The 16,828-nt window shown below is 40.1% G+C and overlaps 1 protein-coding gene across 5 annotated transcripts in view; it reads left to right on the top strand.

Annotated features, from left to right (window-relative positions):
- The window catches only part of Amot (angiomotin), a 61,673-nt gene extending 51,091 nt beyond the window's left edge, over nucleotides 1-10,582 (top strand). For 4 of the 5 annotated variants that reach the window (XM_050132278.1, XM_050132277.1, XM_050132280.1 and 1 more), the window contains 4 exons: nucleotides 3,493-3,615; nucleotides 4,369-4,601; nucleotides 5,712-6,536; nucleotides 6,864-10,582. In XM_050132278.1, coding sequence (XP_049988235.1) covers nucleotides 3,493-3,615; nucleotides 4,369-4,601; nucleotides 5,712-6,536; nucleotides 6,864-6,961 — 1,279 coding nt within the window. In that variant the 3' untranslated portion in view covers nucleotides 6,962-10,582. The remainder of the gene's footprint in view (nucleotides 1-3,492; nucleotides 3,616-4,368; nucleotides 4,602-5,711; nucleotides 6,537-6,863) is intronic. The other variant, XM_050132281.1, reaches the window with a different exon arrangement.
- Nucleotides 10,583-16,828: the final 6,246 nt, after the last annotated feature.

The following is a 16,828-nucleotide window of genomic DNA, read 5'->3' as shown; positions in this document are numbered from 1 at the left end:
TTTTAAAAAATAATTTATGTATTTACTGAATTTTTAAAATTTCTTTTATTTTTTATAAAAAGAAAACAAACTATCTTTTGTCATTTTACATACCAATTCCAGTTCCCACTCTCTCCCCTCCTCCCATCTCCACCTACCCCCTACCCCACCCCCATCCACTCCTCAGAGAGGGTAAGGCACATTGCTTTGGGGAAGGTCCAAGGTGCTCCCTACTATATCTAGGCTGAGCAAGGTATCCATCCAAAGAGAATAGGTTTCCAAAAGGTCAGTACAAGCAGTAGGGGTAAATCCTGATGCCACTTCCAGTGGCCCTGCAGTCTGCCTCAGCCATACAACTGTCACCCACATTCAGATGGACTAGTTTAGACCAATGCTTGGATCTATGCCGGTTCTTTACCTGTCTGGCTGGAGTTTGTGAGCTCCAGTTAGCTCAGGCAGACTGTTTCAGTGGTTGTCCCCATCAGGGTCTTGACCTTTTGCTCATATTCTCACTTCTTCCACTCTTCACTTGGACTTTGGGAGCTCAGCCCAGTGCTCTGCTGCAGGCCTCTGCCTCTGTTTCCATCAGTTCCTGGATGAAGGTTCTATGGTGATATTTAAGATATTCATCAGTCTGACTACAGAGCAAGTCCAATTTGGGCACCATCTCCTCTATTGCTTAGGGTCTTATCTGGGGTATCCTTGTGAATTCCTGGGAATTTCTCTAGTGCCAGGGTTCTTGCTAGCCTCATAATAGCTCCCTTACTCAAAATATCTCTTTCCTTGCTCTCATCTCTGTCCTTCCCCCCATGTCAACTATCCTGTTCCCTCAAGTTCTCCTCTAACCTCCCCTTCCCCTTCTGCCCTCCCTTCTCCCCCACCCCCATATTCCAAATTTTGTCAGACGTTCTTATCTATTTCCCATTTTCAGGTGGATCCATTTTTTTCCCTTAGGGTTTACTTTGTTATTTAGCTTCTCTAGGATCATGAACTATAGGCTCAATATCTTTTGCTTTATAGCTAGTATCCTGATTTTAAGAAACTATTTTTGATCTTTTAAGATGGGGGTCTCACTATGTGACCTTGCCTGGCCTAAAACGTGTTATATAGAGCTTGTCTTAGAGTGATCTCATTGCCTCAGCATCCGAAAGGGCTAGGATTATAGGCATGAATCACCATACTTGAAGTTTAAATGTCCACTAAGTATTTTAAATAGGACTGGGCTGTGGTGGCCCACACCTTTAATCCTAGTACTCAGGAGACAGAGGCGGGTGGATTGCTATCCTCTACAGAGTGAGTTCTAGAACAGCAGAGGCTACACATAGAGAAACCCTATCTTGAAAAAAAAAGTATTTTAATTAGGAAATCATGAGTGACAATCTCAAAAATACTAAAGTTTGGATTGTGCTATGAGAGAAAAGAAGAAGAGATAATTTGGGGGATATTGACAAACATCCTTTTATTTGAGACTTTGAGATGATGGTATATCTGGTTCTGATGCCTGTGTTGTGCATACTGTTTTCAGACTGCAATAAGTATCTTCTGATATTCTGGAGGGCAATCGGAGAGTACTGGAAGTTGTTCCTTCAAACGCTGTGCTAGATTGCATTTGCAGAGCCATTGGCTTCATAGCTCTGGTCTTTTACAAGGAAGATTGATGCTGCGCGCTGTCCTGGCAGCCCTGTCGGAATTCACTAAGTGCCCCACATTTTCAGGCTCCATTCCTGAGGAGTTCACAGTGTCCATATCAATTAGCCAGCCGGTCTCTGTGTACCCAAACTGGTCTTTTATGCAATGAAAATGGCAGTAGGCCAGCACTATTTCCCCCAGTGACAAACTGGACGTTCAAGCCCCCAGTGTCTGTAGACACCACACACTTTTCAGGAGGCTTGGCTCTAAAGTGTTAGCCTTCAGTTTCCCTTGGCACTCTGTTAGGTCAGGAATGGGCTTCAGGATTACACCAAGGGGTAGAATGTCTTAAAGTCGTAATACCCACTTTTTGTTATTCTCTTTCTACTTCTGCTCTTCTCAATATTAAAAAAAAAAAACATTGTTGAGTACATTTATTGTGCCTGATGGTATATGTTTTTACCTGAATAATTTTGTTTTACATCAAGTAGAAGGAAATGTCATTTCTGTTGTGTTTTTGCATATGAGGAAGAATAAGCATAAAACATGTAACTGACTTTTGGAGATCTGAAAGTTTGTTAGTGGCAGAGTATTTGTGGAAGTTTAGATGTGATCCTGGGCCTGTTTATAGGAAAAGCCTTGATATCAAGTACGTAGTGCTGGTTTCTCTCAGATAACACAGTGAGATTGTGAACAAGTGAATTGCACTGAAGGAATATAGAATTTGGGGATGTTAAAATAGCTTGAATTTGCCAAATGATGACAGCAACTGTATCCCTCCTTCTTGCCAATTCCAATGAATGGTGTCGACTCTGCAAGTGAGCTCTAGGCTTTGGGACAGCAGTGGCTTTTGCAGAGGCCTCTCGAACTTCCCCAAGCTGGACGTTAACTTACTACCTGTTGACTCCTCTGTTATTATATTGTACCTAACATGCACTCATCATAATCTTAATGCCAAGAAAATATAGCTATCTAGCTTCCAGCAGATAATATACCTAGGATATGGGAGGAGTATGGTGAAGCAGGGCCAGTTCATCATTCTTCAGTCTATTGTCCCGATGTCCTGTTAATCTTTGTAATCCCATATGTCTTCCCTCAATCATAATACCCATCTCTTTCCCTTAGTCCTTATCTCTAGTTCTCTGTCCTTTGTCTCTCTTCCCCTCCCCATCTCTGCCTCTGCCATTCTCTCCTATGCACACATGTTTCTTCTCAATAATAGTCGATGAGTTAATGGCCTGAGACAATTTCAGATGGAACCTGATGACCCCTTGCCCAGCTGGGGCTCTGGCAAGAGGACAGTTGCTTAGTTGGTAGGAGTTCATGCATTCCGTGATAGAATAGTTCCAATGTAGATTAGATAAAGAACCAAATAGCACCGAATCAAAGGCCCCTTTTGTTAGTTCCTGGGCGCAAACTGTGTCTGTTGTTTGTTACCCTCATATGTAAATGCTACTCAACTGTCACAAATCCTCCCCAGCAACCCTCCAATTTCTTCCAAAGTTTAACCTTTCCACTCTGTGACTGTTAGGAGAATAAAGTGGACAGTGTGTCAATTCCTCTTGCTATTTGGGGACCTAAAATGCTGTATGAGACGGCTGCTAGAAAATTGGGGGAGACGTGCTTATCCAGTTCCATATAGCCAGTGTATACATATTTAACCAAATCCCCACTTCGGCAGCCATGTCCATGCCAGTGTCTGCTACCCTGAAATCTTCCTTGCTGAAAGCTGCTTCCAGTAAGTCCCTCAGAAACCAACCATTCCTATTGAGAGTCAGTTAGTTTAAAGCCTTTCAGCAAAACGTCCACTGACTTAGGATAGAGAATGACATCTATTCATTCTGAGGCCTGTTCATCATCATCACTGCCCATTTTCCTCCACAGAGACACTACAGTCATTAGCCACTCTCCTAACACCAGCTATGACACAGCCTTAGAGGCCCGCATCCAGAAGGAAGAGGAAGAAATCCTGATGGCCAACAAGCGTTGCATGGACATGGAAGGAAGGTAAAATCTGGATGTGGACCCAGATGGATTGAGAAGTTGAAGTTGAGACCAGCTAGATCAATAGAGAAGGACAAGAAAGTTTATTCATAAGTGATGAACTAGATTGTGTTGTCCCCTCCCCCTTTCACTCCTGCTAATTGATTACCTAAGGTTTGATGTGATGGCCATTATAATGAACATTCAATTATGCAATTCCAAGTAGGATTGGTTTCCCCTGGATTTTGTAATTGTTTTCATTTGCATTCTGCTAGATCTGATTTTTGACATTCCTACTCTGAGGTGTTCTTCATAACACTACAGCTCAATTCTATAATAGAGCTGATTTCTCAAGAAAACATCTGTTCACACTGAGAGAAATTCAGCATCCAGTGACTTTTTTAGTGTCATTTACATTTTACCTGAAGATCATGTATTATTAGTAGAATGCTCCATTTTCTCACTGAATGTACTGTTAGTATGGAAGAGCTCCTTCAGCAAAGAACAACATCTTAGATCTATAGCCTTTCTGTTTGCTGGTATTTGACTTTGATTTTCTGATGTGCAGCAGAAGTTCTTATATATTCTCTTGTATCTCCTTAGCCATCCATAGAATGTATTATTTTTTTCTTTAAAGCTCTAATGTACTGACCCTTCCTTCCAACTCAGACAACACTTAGTAGAAAAGATGATGGGAATGCAAATCCACTTAGGCAGTGAGATCAGAACACAGAGGTAGCAACCACGTTTCTGTATGACCTTTCTCTCGCCTTTTAGGATTAAGACGCTCCATGCCCAGATTATTGAAAAGGATGCTATGATCAAAGTGCTGCAGCAGCGCTCCAGGAAAGAGCCAAGTAAGACAGAGCAGCTGTCATCCATGAGGCCAGCAAAGTCTCTGATGTCCATCTCCAATGCTGGATCAGGCCTGCTTGCCCACTCCTCTACCCTGACTGGTACTCCCATCATGGAGGAGAAGCGAGATGATAAAAACTGGAAGGGGAGCCTAGGTAATGAAAATGAAAGCAAACAGGGAAGTGCACAGTGATGTACTTAGAAAGTGCCTCGCCTGTGCTACACACAGCAAGGAGAAGAGACAATGATTCAGGTTCTAGAGAGAAGAATTCAGGGTCACTTTTGCCCCTGATGGAACAAGCTACATGCCCAGGAACTCTGAAGTCTCATGGCAAGAATATTAAGTGAGGCCAAAGCCTGAAAAGCAAACTGAGAATCCTGAGTTCCTTGCAGATGGGAAGGAAGACAACTTGAATTTTATGTAAAAAAGAAAAATTCAGATTTGGCTTTTGCCACATGGGAACTTTGTTCAAAACTGAAATGGCCTTCATCTCAGGCAAAATTCAAAATTACAGCATTGCTGTGTTCCTTCCTTTCCTACAGAAAAAGGACCCAAAGTTCTCTTTAAGCTAATGGGTTCAGGTGGCAGCTTTTGTTACCAGACTGTTCCAACATGAGAACAGAATGTGCTTTTATGTCCAATTCCTGTCTGTTTCATCCCCTCTAGTTAAAGCCTCAGAGTCCCATAGATACTGAGACTTTTTTTTTTGACCCCAAGGAAGCAAACAAATATATATCTCAAATCTTTTGTTGTTTTTATTGCCTTTCCTGGTTCTCTGACTTGCAGTATCCTTTAGTTTGAGTAAGCATTCTGGGAGCCATTGTCATGGTTGGCACTGTAATTTACACAATGAAAAGCACCCTCGTGGGTATCCATACAGATTCCCCATTTTCCTGGGTTATTTTCACCTCTCTGGTAATATGGGCCATTAATATTACTGGAAGAGAATAGAACTCTGATGAGTTGCTCTGCCACAATCACCAATGGGGAGAAAATTGATCAGCTCTCAAGGACACACACAGCTTTAATATGTTGTGTTGAGACTTTGATAATGAAGACGAGAAGGGATCCTCTAAGTCCAAAACCAACCTTTAGTTCTGGTGGGAAATGGAGCATCCCAGAGGTTCACAAGAAGTAAAAACAAATAGTTTTCAAAGAAAAATGTCATATATTTTCTTTTCCTGAACTCAGACAAGGGTGAATAGTTAATCCGTGTCTGGATAGGAATCACCTACTTTTCTCTTGTCCCTCGCTTCATCTGTAGGCATTCTTCTGGGTGGAGACTATCGTGCTGAGTCTGTCCCATCCACACCTTCACCTGTGCCTCCTTCGACTCCCCTGCTCTCAGCTCACTCGAAGACAGGCAGTCGCGACTGCAGCACCCAAACAGAACGTGGATCGGAACCAACCAAAACCGCAGCTGTTACTCCCATCTCTGCTCCGGTTGCTGTTCCAGTTGCTGCTGCTGCCGCCCCTGCTGCTGCCATCACTGCAAGTGCTGCCACCAACACTGCCACAGCTGCCACCAACACCACTATCATGGTAGCTGCTGCTCCAGTTGCTGTTGCTGCTGCTGCTGCTCCAGCTGCTGCTGTTGCCACTGCCCCATCTCCAGCAAATGCTGCTGCTCTTGCTGCTGCTGCTGCCTCTCCAGCTGCACCTGTTTCTCCAGCTGCTCCTGTCTCTCCAGCTGCTCCTGTCTCTCCAGCTGCTGCTGCTCAGATTCCAGCTGCTTCATCTCTTACTTCTGCTACTGTTTCTCCCGCTCCTTCTGCTGCCACTGTCGCTACTGCAGCTACTGCAGCAGCAGCTGTTGTTGCTGCTGCTGCTGCTGCTACTGCTGTTCAGGTTGCTCCAGCTGCTTCGGCTCCGGTTCCAGCTCCCGCTCCGATTCCGGCTCCAGCAACGGCTCAGGCTTCTGCTCCGACTCCGACTCAGGCATCAACTCCAGCTCCGACTGCAGTTCCTACTCCAGCTCCGACTCCAACTCCAGCTTTGGTTCAGGCTGAGGGTCCTGCAAGTCCAGGTACCAGCTGTGGACCACGCCGGTTGTCCACACCAAATCTGATGTGCAACCCAGACAAGCCAGGTAATTCCAATTTATCTTCTAGTTTTGTTCTCAGATGTAGATCTATTATTTGGTGCCTGCCATTTTGACAGAGTTGAATGTTTCATGATCTAATGGGGATTGGTCAGAGAAGAGACAAAAAGAGCTCCTGGAAATGCTTTCTCTCATTCATTAAAATGAAAATGGTCATGAGTGGCCATTTTACCAGTAAAGTAAATGATGCCGATGTACCTAGTGGCAAGTCACACTTAGAAATTAGTTTTGTGATGTTTCTTCGCGTTATTTGGTGAAAGCACTTTTTTTTTTTCGTTGTCTCTAATTCTTTTCTACCCTCTCATTTCCATTTAGATGGGCCTGTTTTCCACTCCAGCACTCTGGAAAGAAAAGCACCCATTCAGATCCTGAGTCAAGAACCTGATGCAGAGATGGTGGAATATCTCATCTAAACAGCATACTCAAGAGCTGAAGTTATCAGCAAGAGTTCTTTTAATCGTTTTTCCCTTTTGTTTGTTTAATCTGGGGTGATGATGGGGTTGGGAGGTGGGGATGATTTTTTAAAGGGACTTTTTATTGGACTCTTGTAGTACTTAATACCATGAGAATTCCAGTCTATTTTGGAATACATAGGGAGTACCTCAAGATGATAGGTTAAGCAGAATGTGCTCTAGAACTAATTGCCGGCATTGATCTAAATCATGGACTCTTAACTGGTAGCAATGTCCATTGATTTCAGATGCTTCAATTTGTTTTGACATTTCCCAATTTGAGGTCATTTTTCATTGAAGAATACAGCATGTGTGGATGGCAGTTTGTAACATGTAGTTCAGAAGTGGAAATCTGGAGAGAATTTGAAGATTTGCTGCTTTGTCTAGTGACTACCTAGACAACAGCCAAAGAAAGGTCTTTCTTTAAGCTGAGAAAAGAAAGCGTTTTAAGAGCTTTGGAAGCTGGAGAAAAGGAAGAGAGTATTGGGGTTAAGAAGGGAACTGGACCAATTTTCTCTCCCAGTTGCCAGTTACCCTGCCCCTTCATACTGATGGTATTTATCTTCATTTCAATGGTGCTTTGGAAGTGGATTATTTTGGTTCCCTCTTGGAGGTTCATCCATTCATATATATACTCTGGAATAATTTATGCATTTGGATAATTAATATATTGCTTTCAGATGGTAGGAGAGTAAATGAACAGAGTGATGCATGACTTCCTCACTCATGAGGGGTCTGATGTTCGAAGCTTCAATGGAGGGCTTCATGAGATGCTGCATGCAGACTTTTGTGGTCAAGATATAGTCATGAACATGGCTCAGTCACCTTAAATTTGGCCAGTTGACTGACGTAACCTTTATTTCTTCCACAAGGCAGATTCACTGACTGGTTCCCCAGTCTTTGTTTGCCAATACTTTGCAAAATGAGGAAACATCTTTTTATGGACAGGTTGAATGTGTTGAATTTCTGGCTAATACTTTGAACTATTTCAGTTTTGTTTTTGCAAATTAGCATGTATCTTCAAAGGCACATGCAACTGTCACCTCCATGGAAATAACGTAAGAAGTCCAAAGTGCCAGGCTGCAGTCAGGAGAGAGGTTGATTGCAGCAATCTCCTCAACTACCTCTTCTCACTGCCAGTGACTTCATCTTGGAAACCCCTTGGGAAGCAGCTGGGAATGTATACATGGGCGGGACCAAACAGGGAGCCTTACCACAGAAGGTGTCAGTTGCCACAGGTCCTTGTCCTTAGTCTCCGCCCTTCATAAGGTGATATAACTTCAGATAGTATCATTAAGGTCTGTTTTCAGGGGTATAGGGAGGGTAAGGGGGGACTATTAAGTATAAGGGGTAGAGGTTTAGTGATATGTTAAGTTAGAAATCAGATTGATAGAAGGGCAGCCTATATATTATGCCATGGACTTTAGTGATGGGAAGGAACTTTATCTATCAATGTAGCTCTACATTCTAACTTTAGTGATGAGGAATCTGAGACTTGGAGAAGTTCAGTGACTTTTTCAACATCACACAGTATGTCTGTCTGCTCTGCCAATTACATGCCTATTTTGGGAAATGATTATCTATAAAAAAATAGCCTGTTTTGAAGAAAAAGCATCTTCCTAGTGTACGGTATGCCTACTTTATGAAAATCTTCTTGGTTTGACAAGATTGTTTGGGGTGATTTCTCGTCTTGTCTCTGCTGCAGTGCCTTGTATGGAACTGTTCTTTTTCGCATCCCATTTCATCATTGAGCTACATGAAATGCATACCTAAGACATCAACTCAACTGTTTTTCCCTATAAAATCATGTGTTTGGGGTCATTTTATGTATTGCTCTGTGAGTATAAGATTGCTCTATTACCTGTATTTTTGTGTGATTCCTAATTACCTTCCCAAGTTTTTATTTGTGTGTGTGTGTGTGTGTGTGGAGGAAATGCAACAACTATTAACTAGTTTTTCACATTATTAATAATGAAATGGTCATCCAGTCCATCAGTCCTCAGTTAAAGAGTGAACGCCAAATAGAAACATGAACGTGCAGTCCTGTGAATAATGCTCATTCACACCATTTTTTCTGTTGCAAGGGAAAAAAACTTGAGACAGTAGAAGAATCAGGCAGCAAGCACCAGGAAAGTGACTTTCTGCCCAAGCTAATGAATAAAAATAAAAACCTTTTCATGTCCTCTCCTGATGACAACACATTGCTAGAATTTGGGCTGACTCTGGGAGCCATGATTCCAGTCACATTCTGTGAAGTGACAGATATGGTACCTTCTTCCCTGTATGAAAACTATCTCTTTAAAATCATGTGTTTGGGGAAAAAAGGAAGTCCTTGCAGAAGTACTATTTGGAACTTTCCAGAACCTTTCTGGCCTACCACACTAGAGGCAGTCCTGCTCAGTATTCAGGCCCAGGCGATTTGCTAGAAGGACAGTGTACGTCTAAGAAACGGAAGAAGGCTGTGTTAGTATAGTCTGTTTATGGACCATACAGGCTCCACCTCTTGAGAAAATTTCTACTAGGTATCAGTTTAAAAATTCAGTTATATGGGAAAATCTCAAATTAGCCACCTCTTCCCATTTGTGTGCATGTAGCATTTGGAGCCTCCTCTTGGACTTGCTCCTATTTACAGTAAAATGTATGCATTTTCCTGGCACCCTAGAAGAAGAGGGGGCATTTGTTGTCTTAACTTTTACTGTCTGGTGGTCTATAAGGATCTTATTATTCATTTGTTACCCGCAATGTCACATGTCCAGCAGAATTTAATTTGATTGAACTATACTTGATACAAAACTGTTAACATTGTTGAGGAAGTAAACTCAGCTTGAACTTCCTTTGAAAGTCATGTATTGTGACTGTTGTCTTAATGAAGGTTTTCATTTCAGTGTTGCCTTTGAGCTGCAGGGTGACGGGGCGCTAGAAACTTGAAGCATCTGCCATGATCTGTGACAGGAAATATAGCAAGATACCTGTCCTGTTCTCTTCTTCCTTTTGCACTGTTCAGTGGCTCTGACAAACTGATTCCCAAGCTACTTTTTATGAAGAATCTAAATAATGTGGCAGCTTAAAGTATACATGTATGTGCTAACTTTAATAAATGCTCATGTCTGTTAGCCGTACAATCTATTATCTTAAATGCTCATTTATACATGGAATATGTTACAGAAAAATGTGTTTCTTTTTCCAAGGAAATACTTTCAAAGGGAGGTATTGGCTGTGAGTTCATTGTTACCAATTTTTCCTGCCACAATCTTTAGAAATTCTTCTTTCAAGTGCCGCCATTGACAGTAGGAGAAAGGTTGGAACATGGACATTTTCTTCTGGTAGCAAGGGCAGGTTACACGAAGCACTCAAACCTCCTTCTGACCTACTTTGTTATCAATGGCATGTGTTTAATAAAATGGCTAGATGGGGTTGGCAGATGGTTTGAGAAGAATTACTTTTGGTTTAATATATGTGGTCTCATAGTGGTTGTGATTCTTTTCTGTAATCATGAGAGGTAGATCAAATAAAGTTAAGCAGGTTAAATCTACTTTGTGCCTATCTTTTCACTGACAATAAAGTTAGCTGTTTGAAAATGAAGCACCGTGTGGAAAATGCTTTGGTGTTTACTGGATATAGGCTTTATGTGCTTGGTAATTATTTTCAACTCAGTACACAGTGAAATTGTCTTGCACCAGCAACAGAATTTGCATTTGTGCAAAGTATAGGAAGTGATTAAAAAGTCTCCAGATAACATATCAGGCAGCGTGTGCTGGTCAGTCTTTTTATTTACAAATACAATATATAGTAAAAAGATTTGCACCTTTTTGTTTCCTGGTTCTGGGGGATAAAATTATGGCCACCCAAAGCCAATAATTAATTGGAGGTTAGCATTTTGGAAACACCATACGCACACACTTTGGGATTCCTTTTGTAACAATAGTAGTTGTGCCAATTCCACCATTTTGGTTGAGAAAGCTTGTTATAAAGGCAAATAACACCCATGCACATACTGTCGACACTAAGAGGAGTTAGTGGGTTTAAACAAGAGCATATTAAAGAGGGAGGGAAAAGTGGTGGGGCAGTATGGGGCATATTGGAAAGGAGGGAGTAGAGGCGGATTTGATGAAAACACCTAGTCATATATGTGTTTAAATAGTAAAAACAAATCAATAAGGGCAAAAGCCACATCAGTTGAGTCATCACTCAAAATGATAAGCCGCCCTTATACAGTTTTCTGTGCTTCATGTTTACTAGTGAGTTTGGAACCTAACTGCAGAAGAAAGGATCCACAAGTACTTTGACATGACCTGTTTTTGTTGATGTCACAAATGAGGTTGATCAGGGACACAGAATTTATAAACCTCTAAATATTACTTGGGACTTGATTCCCCTCCATATTTATGATGAGTTAGTTGACAACTATGGATGGAAACCAGCCACTCTTTTTCAGTACAAAACAAAAAGATGGTAATAAAAGGATCTTACGAAGCTTTGACAACCAGAGCTTTCAGAAATAGTTCCTTACTGGTTTTTAAATGGTTGTCTATTCAAGAGCCCATTTAAAGCATATGATATCACATATGTAGGAGCATTTCTAGGTAGTATTTGATGTATCAATTTGATGTCTACCTGTTTTTCACACCCTTTGGTGGAGCATTACCTCCTGAGAATAGAAATCCCTTTTTTCACCTCTCTTGCTGCCATCTTCCCCTACAAGAAATTTGGTTTATTTGCTCATACGTTTGTTCGCTTGCTTTGGAAAAAAAATTAATGCAAATTCTTTGATCTTAGAACATTTTATGCATGGATTGGTATTTGAGGGGAGCATCCTCAATGATAGGACCTACTCAGTAACTCCTCCTTTCAACTTCAGCATTGCATATCACATTACAAGTATGCACTCTTAGATGCACCAAATGACCCAAAGCATCGATTGTGCTACCCATGTATTGCCATTTACCAGTTACTTCTGAATTAAGTACATGTAATTTCCTGAGTACATACTTACTTGATGTTGGCATTTTTGAAAAAAAAAACTAGAATAGACAATTTTAAGTCCATGATTCTAGGAAATTAAGGAAATGACACACATACACACATGAGCACACAGTTAAAATTCATTCATTGTGACAAAATTCCTAGTGCAAAGGAAGGGATGGTTATTGGGACAACTTGAGGGAAACTATTTAGGCATTAACCAGACAGCAGGGAAGTCTAGAAAACATTCCAGGCGAGAGGATCAGTGTGAGCAAAAAGATGTCAGGTGGCTGTTTCTAAAAACAAAGGTCTTAGAAAATTGCTTTGACTGTTGAACATCTGTGTGAAAAAACTTCAAATTCCAGTTAGGTGGTAGACAGTACTAATGTGGAAGTCAACAGAGCACTGTGCCAATAAACAGATATTTACTCATGGATATGGATTTTTTTTGATAGGATAAGAAGAGCCTATTGGTAAAATGGGAATAAATAATTAGTTCCAATTAGTTCCTCTGTAACTTATGAGAAAATGGTATGAGAGCCACTCAAAGGGAGAAGCAATGGATGTGGGAAGTAGAGAGAGTCATGAGTGTGAGATCCTGTGTCAGTGTGCATTTTTGGCATGGGTATGGCCATGTCAAGGACCCTAGCCTCGGACCCAGAGGGAAATGCAAAATCTTTCCCTTCTGGTCCATGTGCAGATGTTGAGAGTGTGTGCAGAAAATGTCCACCATAGCCACCAGATGTTATTGTCCAAAGACTGCTCCCCTATGTAGGGGACTTACTTACTGAGATTAGGTAAGTCATCAAACTTCATCATTTTGTATTGCATAAACCCTGCTTTCTTTATGTAATAACCCTCCTTGACGTTTAGCTAGATGCAATAATTCTTCTCTGTTTGACTCTACTTAATTAGGGTTCTGTGCTTTCTCAAGCAGAGAGCCCAGCTGCTGACAGATTTCTGTCTGGTATGTCTGTGTGTTTGTCTTTTTCTCATTCCTTTTCCACCCCACTTGGGTCTGTCCCTGAAGCTGTACTGGATGTGGCAGTAAATATATGAAGAAATGATTTCTTTGACTTTTATTTAAGAAAAATCCAGTGCAAAAATAGAATAGCCAGGGCACTCGTGGTGGGGGAATGCATTACTGGGCACTAATGATTATAAACACAAGGCCAGTCTTAATTCACAAATGGTCCTTATTCACCTACTTTGCATTTATTACCTTTGAAACACATCCCACATACCATAGTACTTTCCTATAAATAATACTCATAAATAAGAAATTTTAGCAATAAAAATAAAATTAATTAATAACCCACCCACCTTCTACATGAAACAAAAATTTATAAACCACTGAATAAAAATGACAATATTCTTGCTTTGGCATATACAAAGCTCTTTCATTTAATTTCAACTTCTTCCTTAACCTAAAACCTCTGTTCTCAAAAACAGTAGAGGTTGATGGAGAGATGCCTTGGTGTTTGAGAGTACTTGTTATTCTTGTGAAGGGTCTGGGTTTGTTCCTCAGTATCTACATAATGGCACACAACTATCTGTAACTCTAGTTCTGGATCCAATGACTTCTGAACTGTGGGGGCACCAGGCACACACATAATGCTTAGACATTTGTGCAGACCAAACATTCATACATATAAAATAAGTCAGTATATCTTTATATTTTTTTTAAAAACATGGGTGTTCATTCTCTGATGACCCACATTTCAAAATACAGTATATTTTATTCAAAGGATTTCCAATATAGATACTAAGCTATCTTCCACTCATAATGTTCCTGACATCCGGTTGAGCATTCCTTGTTTATAGCTATTGATTTGGTTAATATCACAAGTGATCTTGGTCCCTGGGTGACAATTACAACTTCGCTCCGAAATGATTTAAGCAGCATCCTGTCATTTCTCTAGCATCTTCATATCCACTAACTTCCATATCAGCTCCACTTTAGCATATTCTGTTTATGGCCAACCCAGAGCAGCCTATCACCACTGCTCCATACTGGACACCATGTCTGCCAACACCCACCCTCTAGCCATCACACATTTTCTAGTTCAGAATACTCCTATGTGTCCATTGACCTTGGAGAGTTCTCAAGGCCCCAGTTTCCTCCATTTATTTCCAGGTTCTCAGCCATTACCTACCTGATCTGTACCTCAGGTTCAATTGCCTGAACTGTCAATATATTTATTCATACCCCAAAATTTCAATATTCACCACATACCAAATATTCAATAATGCTTGACAAACTTCTCTCCCTTGTTACTTGTCCAGTCTGTTCCTGATCCAATCAAAATAAAGCTAAAATTAAATCAATTTAGTTCCAATTCTTCTAAGAACCTTTTAGTTTGGACTACTGCAATAACCTATTTACTGATGTGCCATACCCACACTTGTTCACTATTCTAGTTACTGTTCAGCAGCAAAGTTTATATAATACCATTCCATGCTTAAAACTCCTAAAGCTGCTTATTGTTATAATATAAATAAATATAAATAGAGCATCCCAAAGCAAAAACATTTACCCAAAGTTTGAAAAGTGGATGTATTAGAACAAGTATAAAAAAATTGGATTCTTATTCTACCAGAATTATTATCACATACTGTATATTATTTTTCTTGTGTTCAAAATTCATGAATTATATGATATTTTATATTATCATTTTATTTTTCTGATATTAATTTTCAGTGTTGCTTGTTTTGAGACAGGGTCTTGCCTTACAACCAGATTTTGTAGCCAAACTGACTTAGAATCTATAATTCTTTGGCTTGAATTTTAACTAATACATAAATAGATAAAATTTATACAAATATGAAGACAGATGCTTAAAAGAAATCCCACACTAGCTCAGAACTGAGTACAAAAGAGGATTATTTATTTAGGGGTGCACTCACAGATTACAGTCCTCTCCTCAAACAGGGAACAGCAACTGAATCTAGAAGCCAGCAAAGAGGCCAGACACGTGCTACACAGCAGCATATATAGTAAAGAGGCCATGCACAAGTGGACAGGTAACGTAATGGCTACTGACTTTAGGAATCCCTGCAGCACCTCCCCCTTTTGTTTAAATAAGAAAGTTTTAAGCTTAATATAAAATTATATACAATAAGAACAAATATCAGGTATAAAAATTAGAATTCCAACCAGCACAAACAATACCAAGCAAGAAACATGTGATAAATGTTTCAATAATTATTTTTACCTAAAGAGTTTAAGTCTTGTATTATAAATAACTTGGCCAAATCATGAGAGGAAAATAACTACAACTATCTAGACTTTAACCCTATCAAAGACCTAAGAAGGGAAATAATATTACTTGAGTAAGCAGGAAGTGCAATCAGGCAACTTTCAAAATATGCCACAAATGACAGAGACACCTGGCTACTTGGGCAATCACCCAAAGCCTCATTTGCAACGTTGGAGCAATCAACTTTGGCTAAGGCCTAGAGTAACTGACAGACCATTTTCAGAGGCAGGAAATTTCTCAAAACCATCATACCCTGTCTTGGCAAGATTTGACAGTCTTTTTTCTTGTATCATGCATGTCCTGTCTGGACATGGTGCATTTTGTCAGTAGTGGATTCACGGGCAGTTCCTTGCCCAGAGGCCAGATTTGCCAAGAAGAAAACAAGCTCCAAGTGGGGGTTTCTTTGTTGCTCAGCATTCTCTTGGGAATAGATCAGTACTGCCAAGAGCACTCATGTCTCACTTTAACAAAATCCTAAGTTTTATAAATGCTATATTCTACAGATCTTTGAAGTGGTTGAAGACTATCTATCTATGTACAATACAATCTCTATGTATCTAAAGAACCTGATTAGTCTAACTATAAGTATGACAAACATGGATGACTACTGACCTATAAATCGTAATACCTATATAACTTAAAGACTAAGACTTCATATGAGAATATTAAACAATCTTTAAACAACTGTGCAGCAAACAAGGACAATAACTTTAAAATATAAACAATGTATGAGTATCTTGATCTGAGGTACAAATGTATATTGCAATAAGATAAATATATCCTAAAATTATATCAATATATAAAATGTCTTAAGCAGAGGCAGAAGCATGCATGCATGCATACAATATGACAAAGTAACTTTGCCTAGGTATACAAATATTGTAGATGAAAATAGGAACATATTTAATATAATTTAAGTTTGAATCAGTATAAGAGAATCTATACCAATGTAAATAATAGCTCACAAGTATTCACTCCATTACTCATTATTATTATTAGTGTGAGTAAGCTCAAATTAATCTATTATCCCATCCAATTTCTTCCTTTTTTTCAAAGGAGATCCCTGAGCTTACAAAATTTCCCTCTCAACACCCAACACTATAACAATTATAATCAACACCTAAACAATGTCTGTTGTAATAGGAGCAGCGGGCTGCTTCCCTGGCACCTAGCCGCTCGCACAGCTAGCTTTATACCCAAAATAATTACACGGAAACTGTATTCTTTTAAAAACTGCCTGGCCCATTAGTTCCAGCCTCTTATTGGCTAGCTCTTACATATTAATCTAACCCATTTTTAATAATCTGTATAGCCAACGAGGTGGCTTACCAGGGAAGATCTTAACCTGCGTCTTTCTGGAGTGGGAGAATCATGGCGACTGACTGATTCAGCTTCTTTCTCCCAGCATTCTGTTCTGTTTTCTCCACCTACCTAAGGGTTGGCCTATCAAATGGGCCTAGGCAGTTTCTTTATTAATTAACCAATGAAAGAAACAGATTAGAAAGAAATCACTCCCACATCAAATGTCCCTAACCCTGAAGACAAACTTTGTTGGGAGAGGGGACACAATCTTCTAGAATTACTTCTAGCTGATATGGGAGCAAGG

This window comes from Alexandromys fortis, unplaced genomic scaffold, assembly GCF_014885135.2.
Source record: "Alexandromys fortis isolate MF-2015 unplaced genomic scaffold, M_Fortis_MF-2015_v1.1 scaffold_365, whole genome shotgun sequence".
NCBI lineage: Eukaryota > Metazoa > Chordata > Mammalia > Rodentia > Cricetidae > Alexandromys > Alexandromys fortis.
Note: the sequence above shows the minus strand (reverse complement) of the source record. Positions and strands in the feature narration are given on the sequence as shown.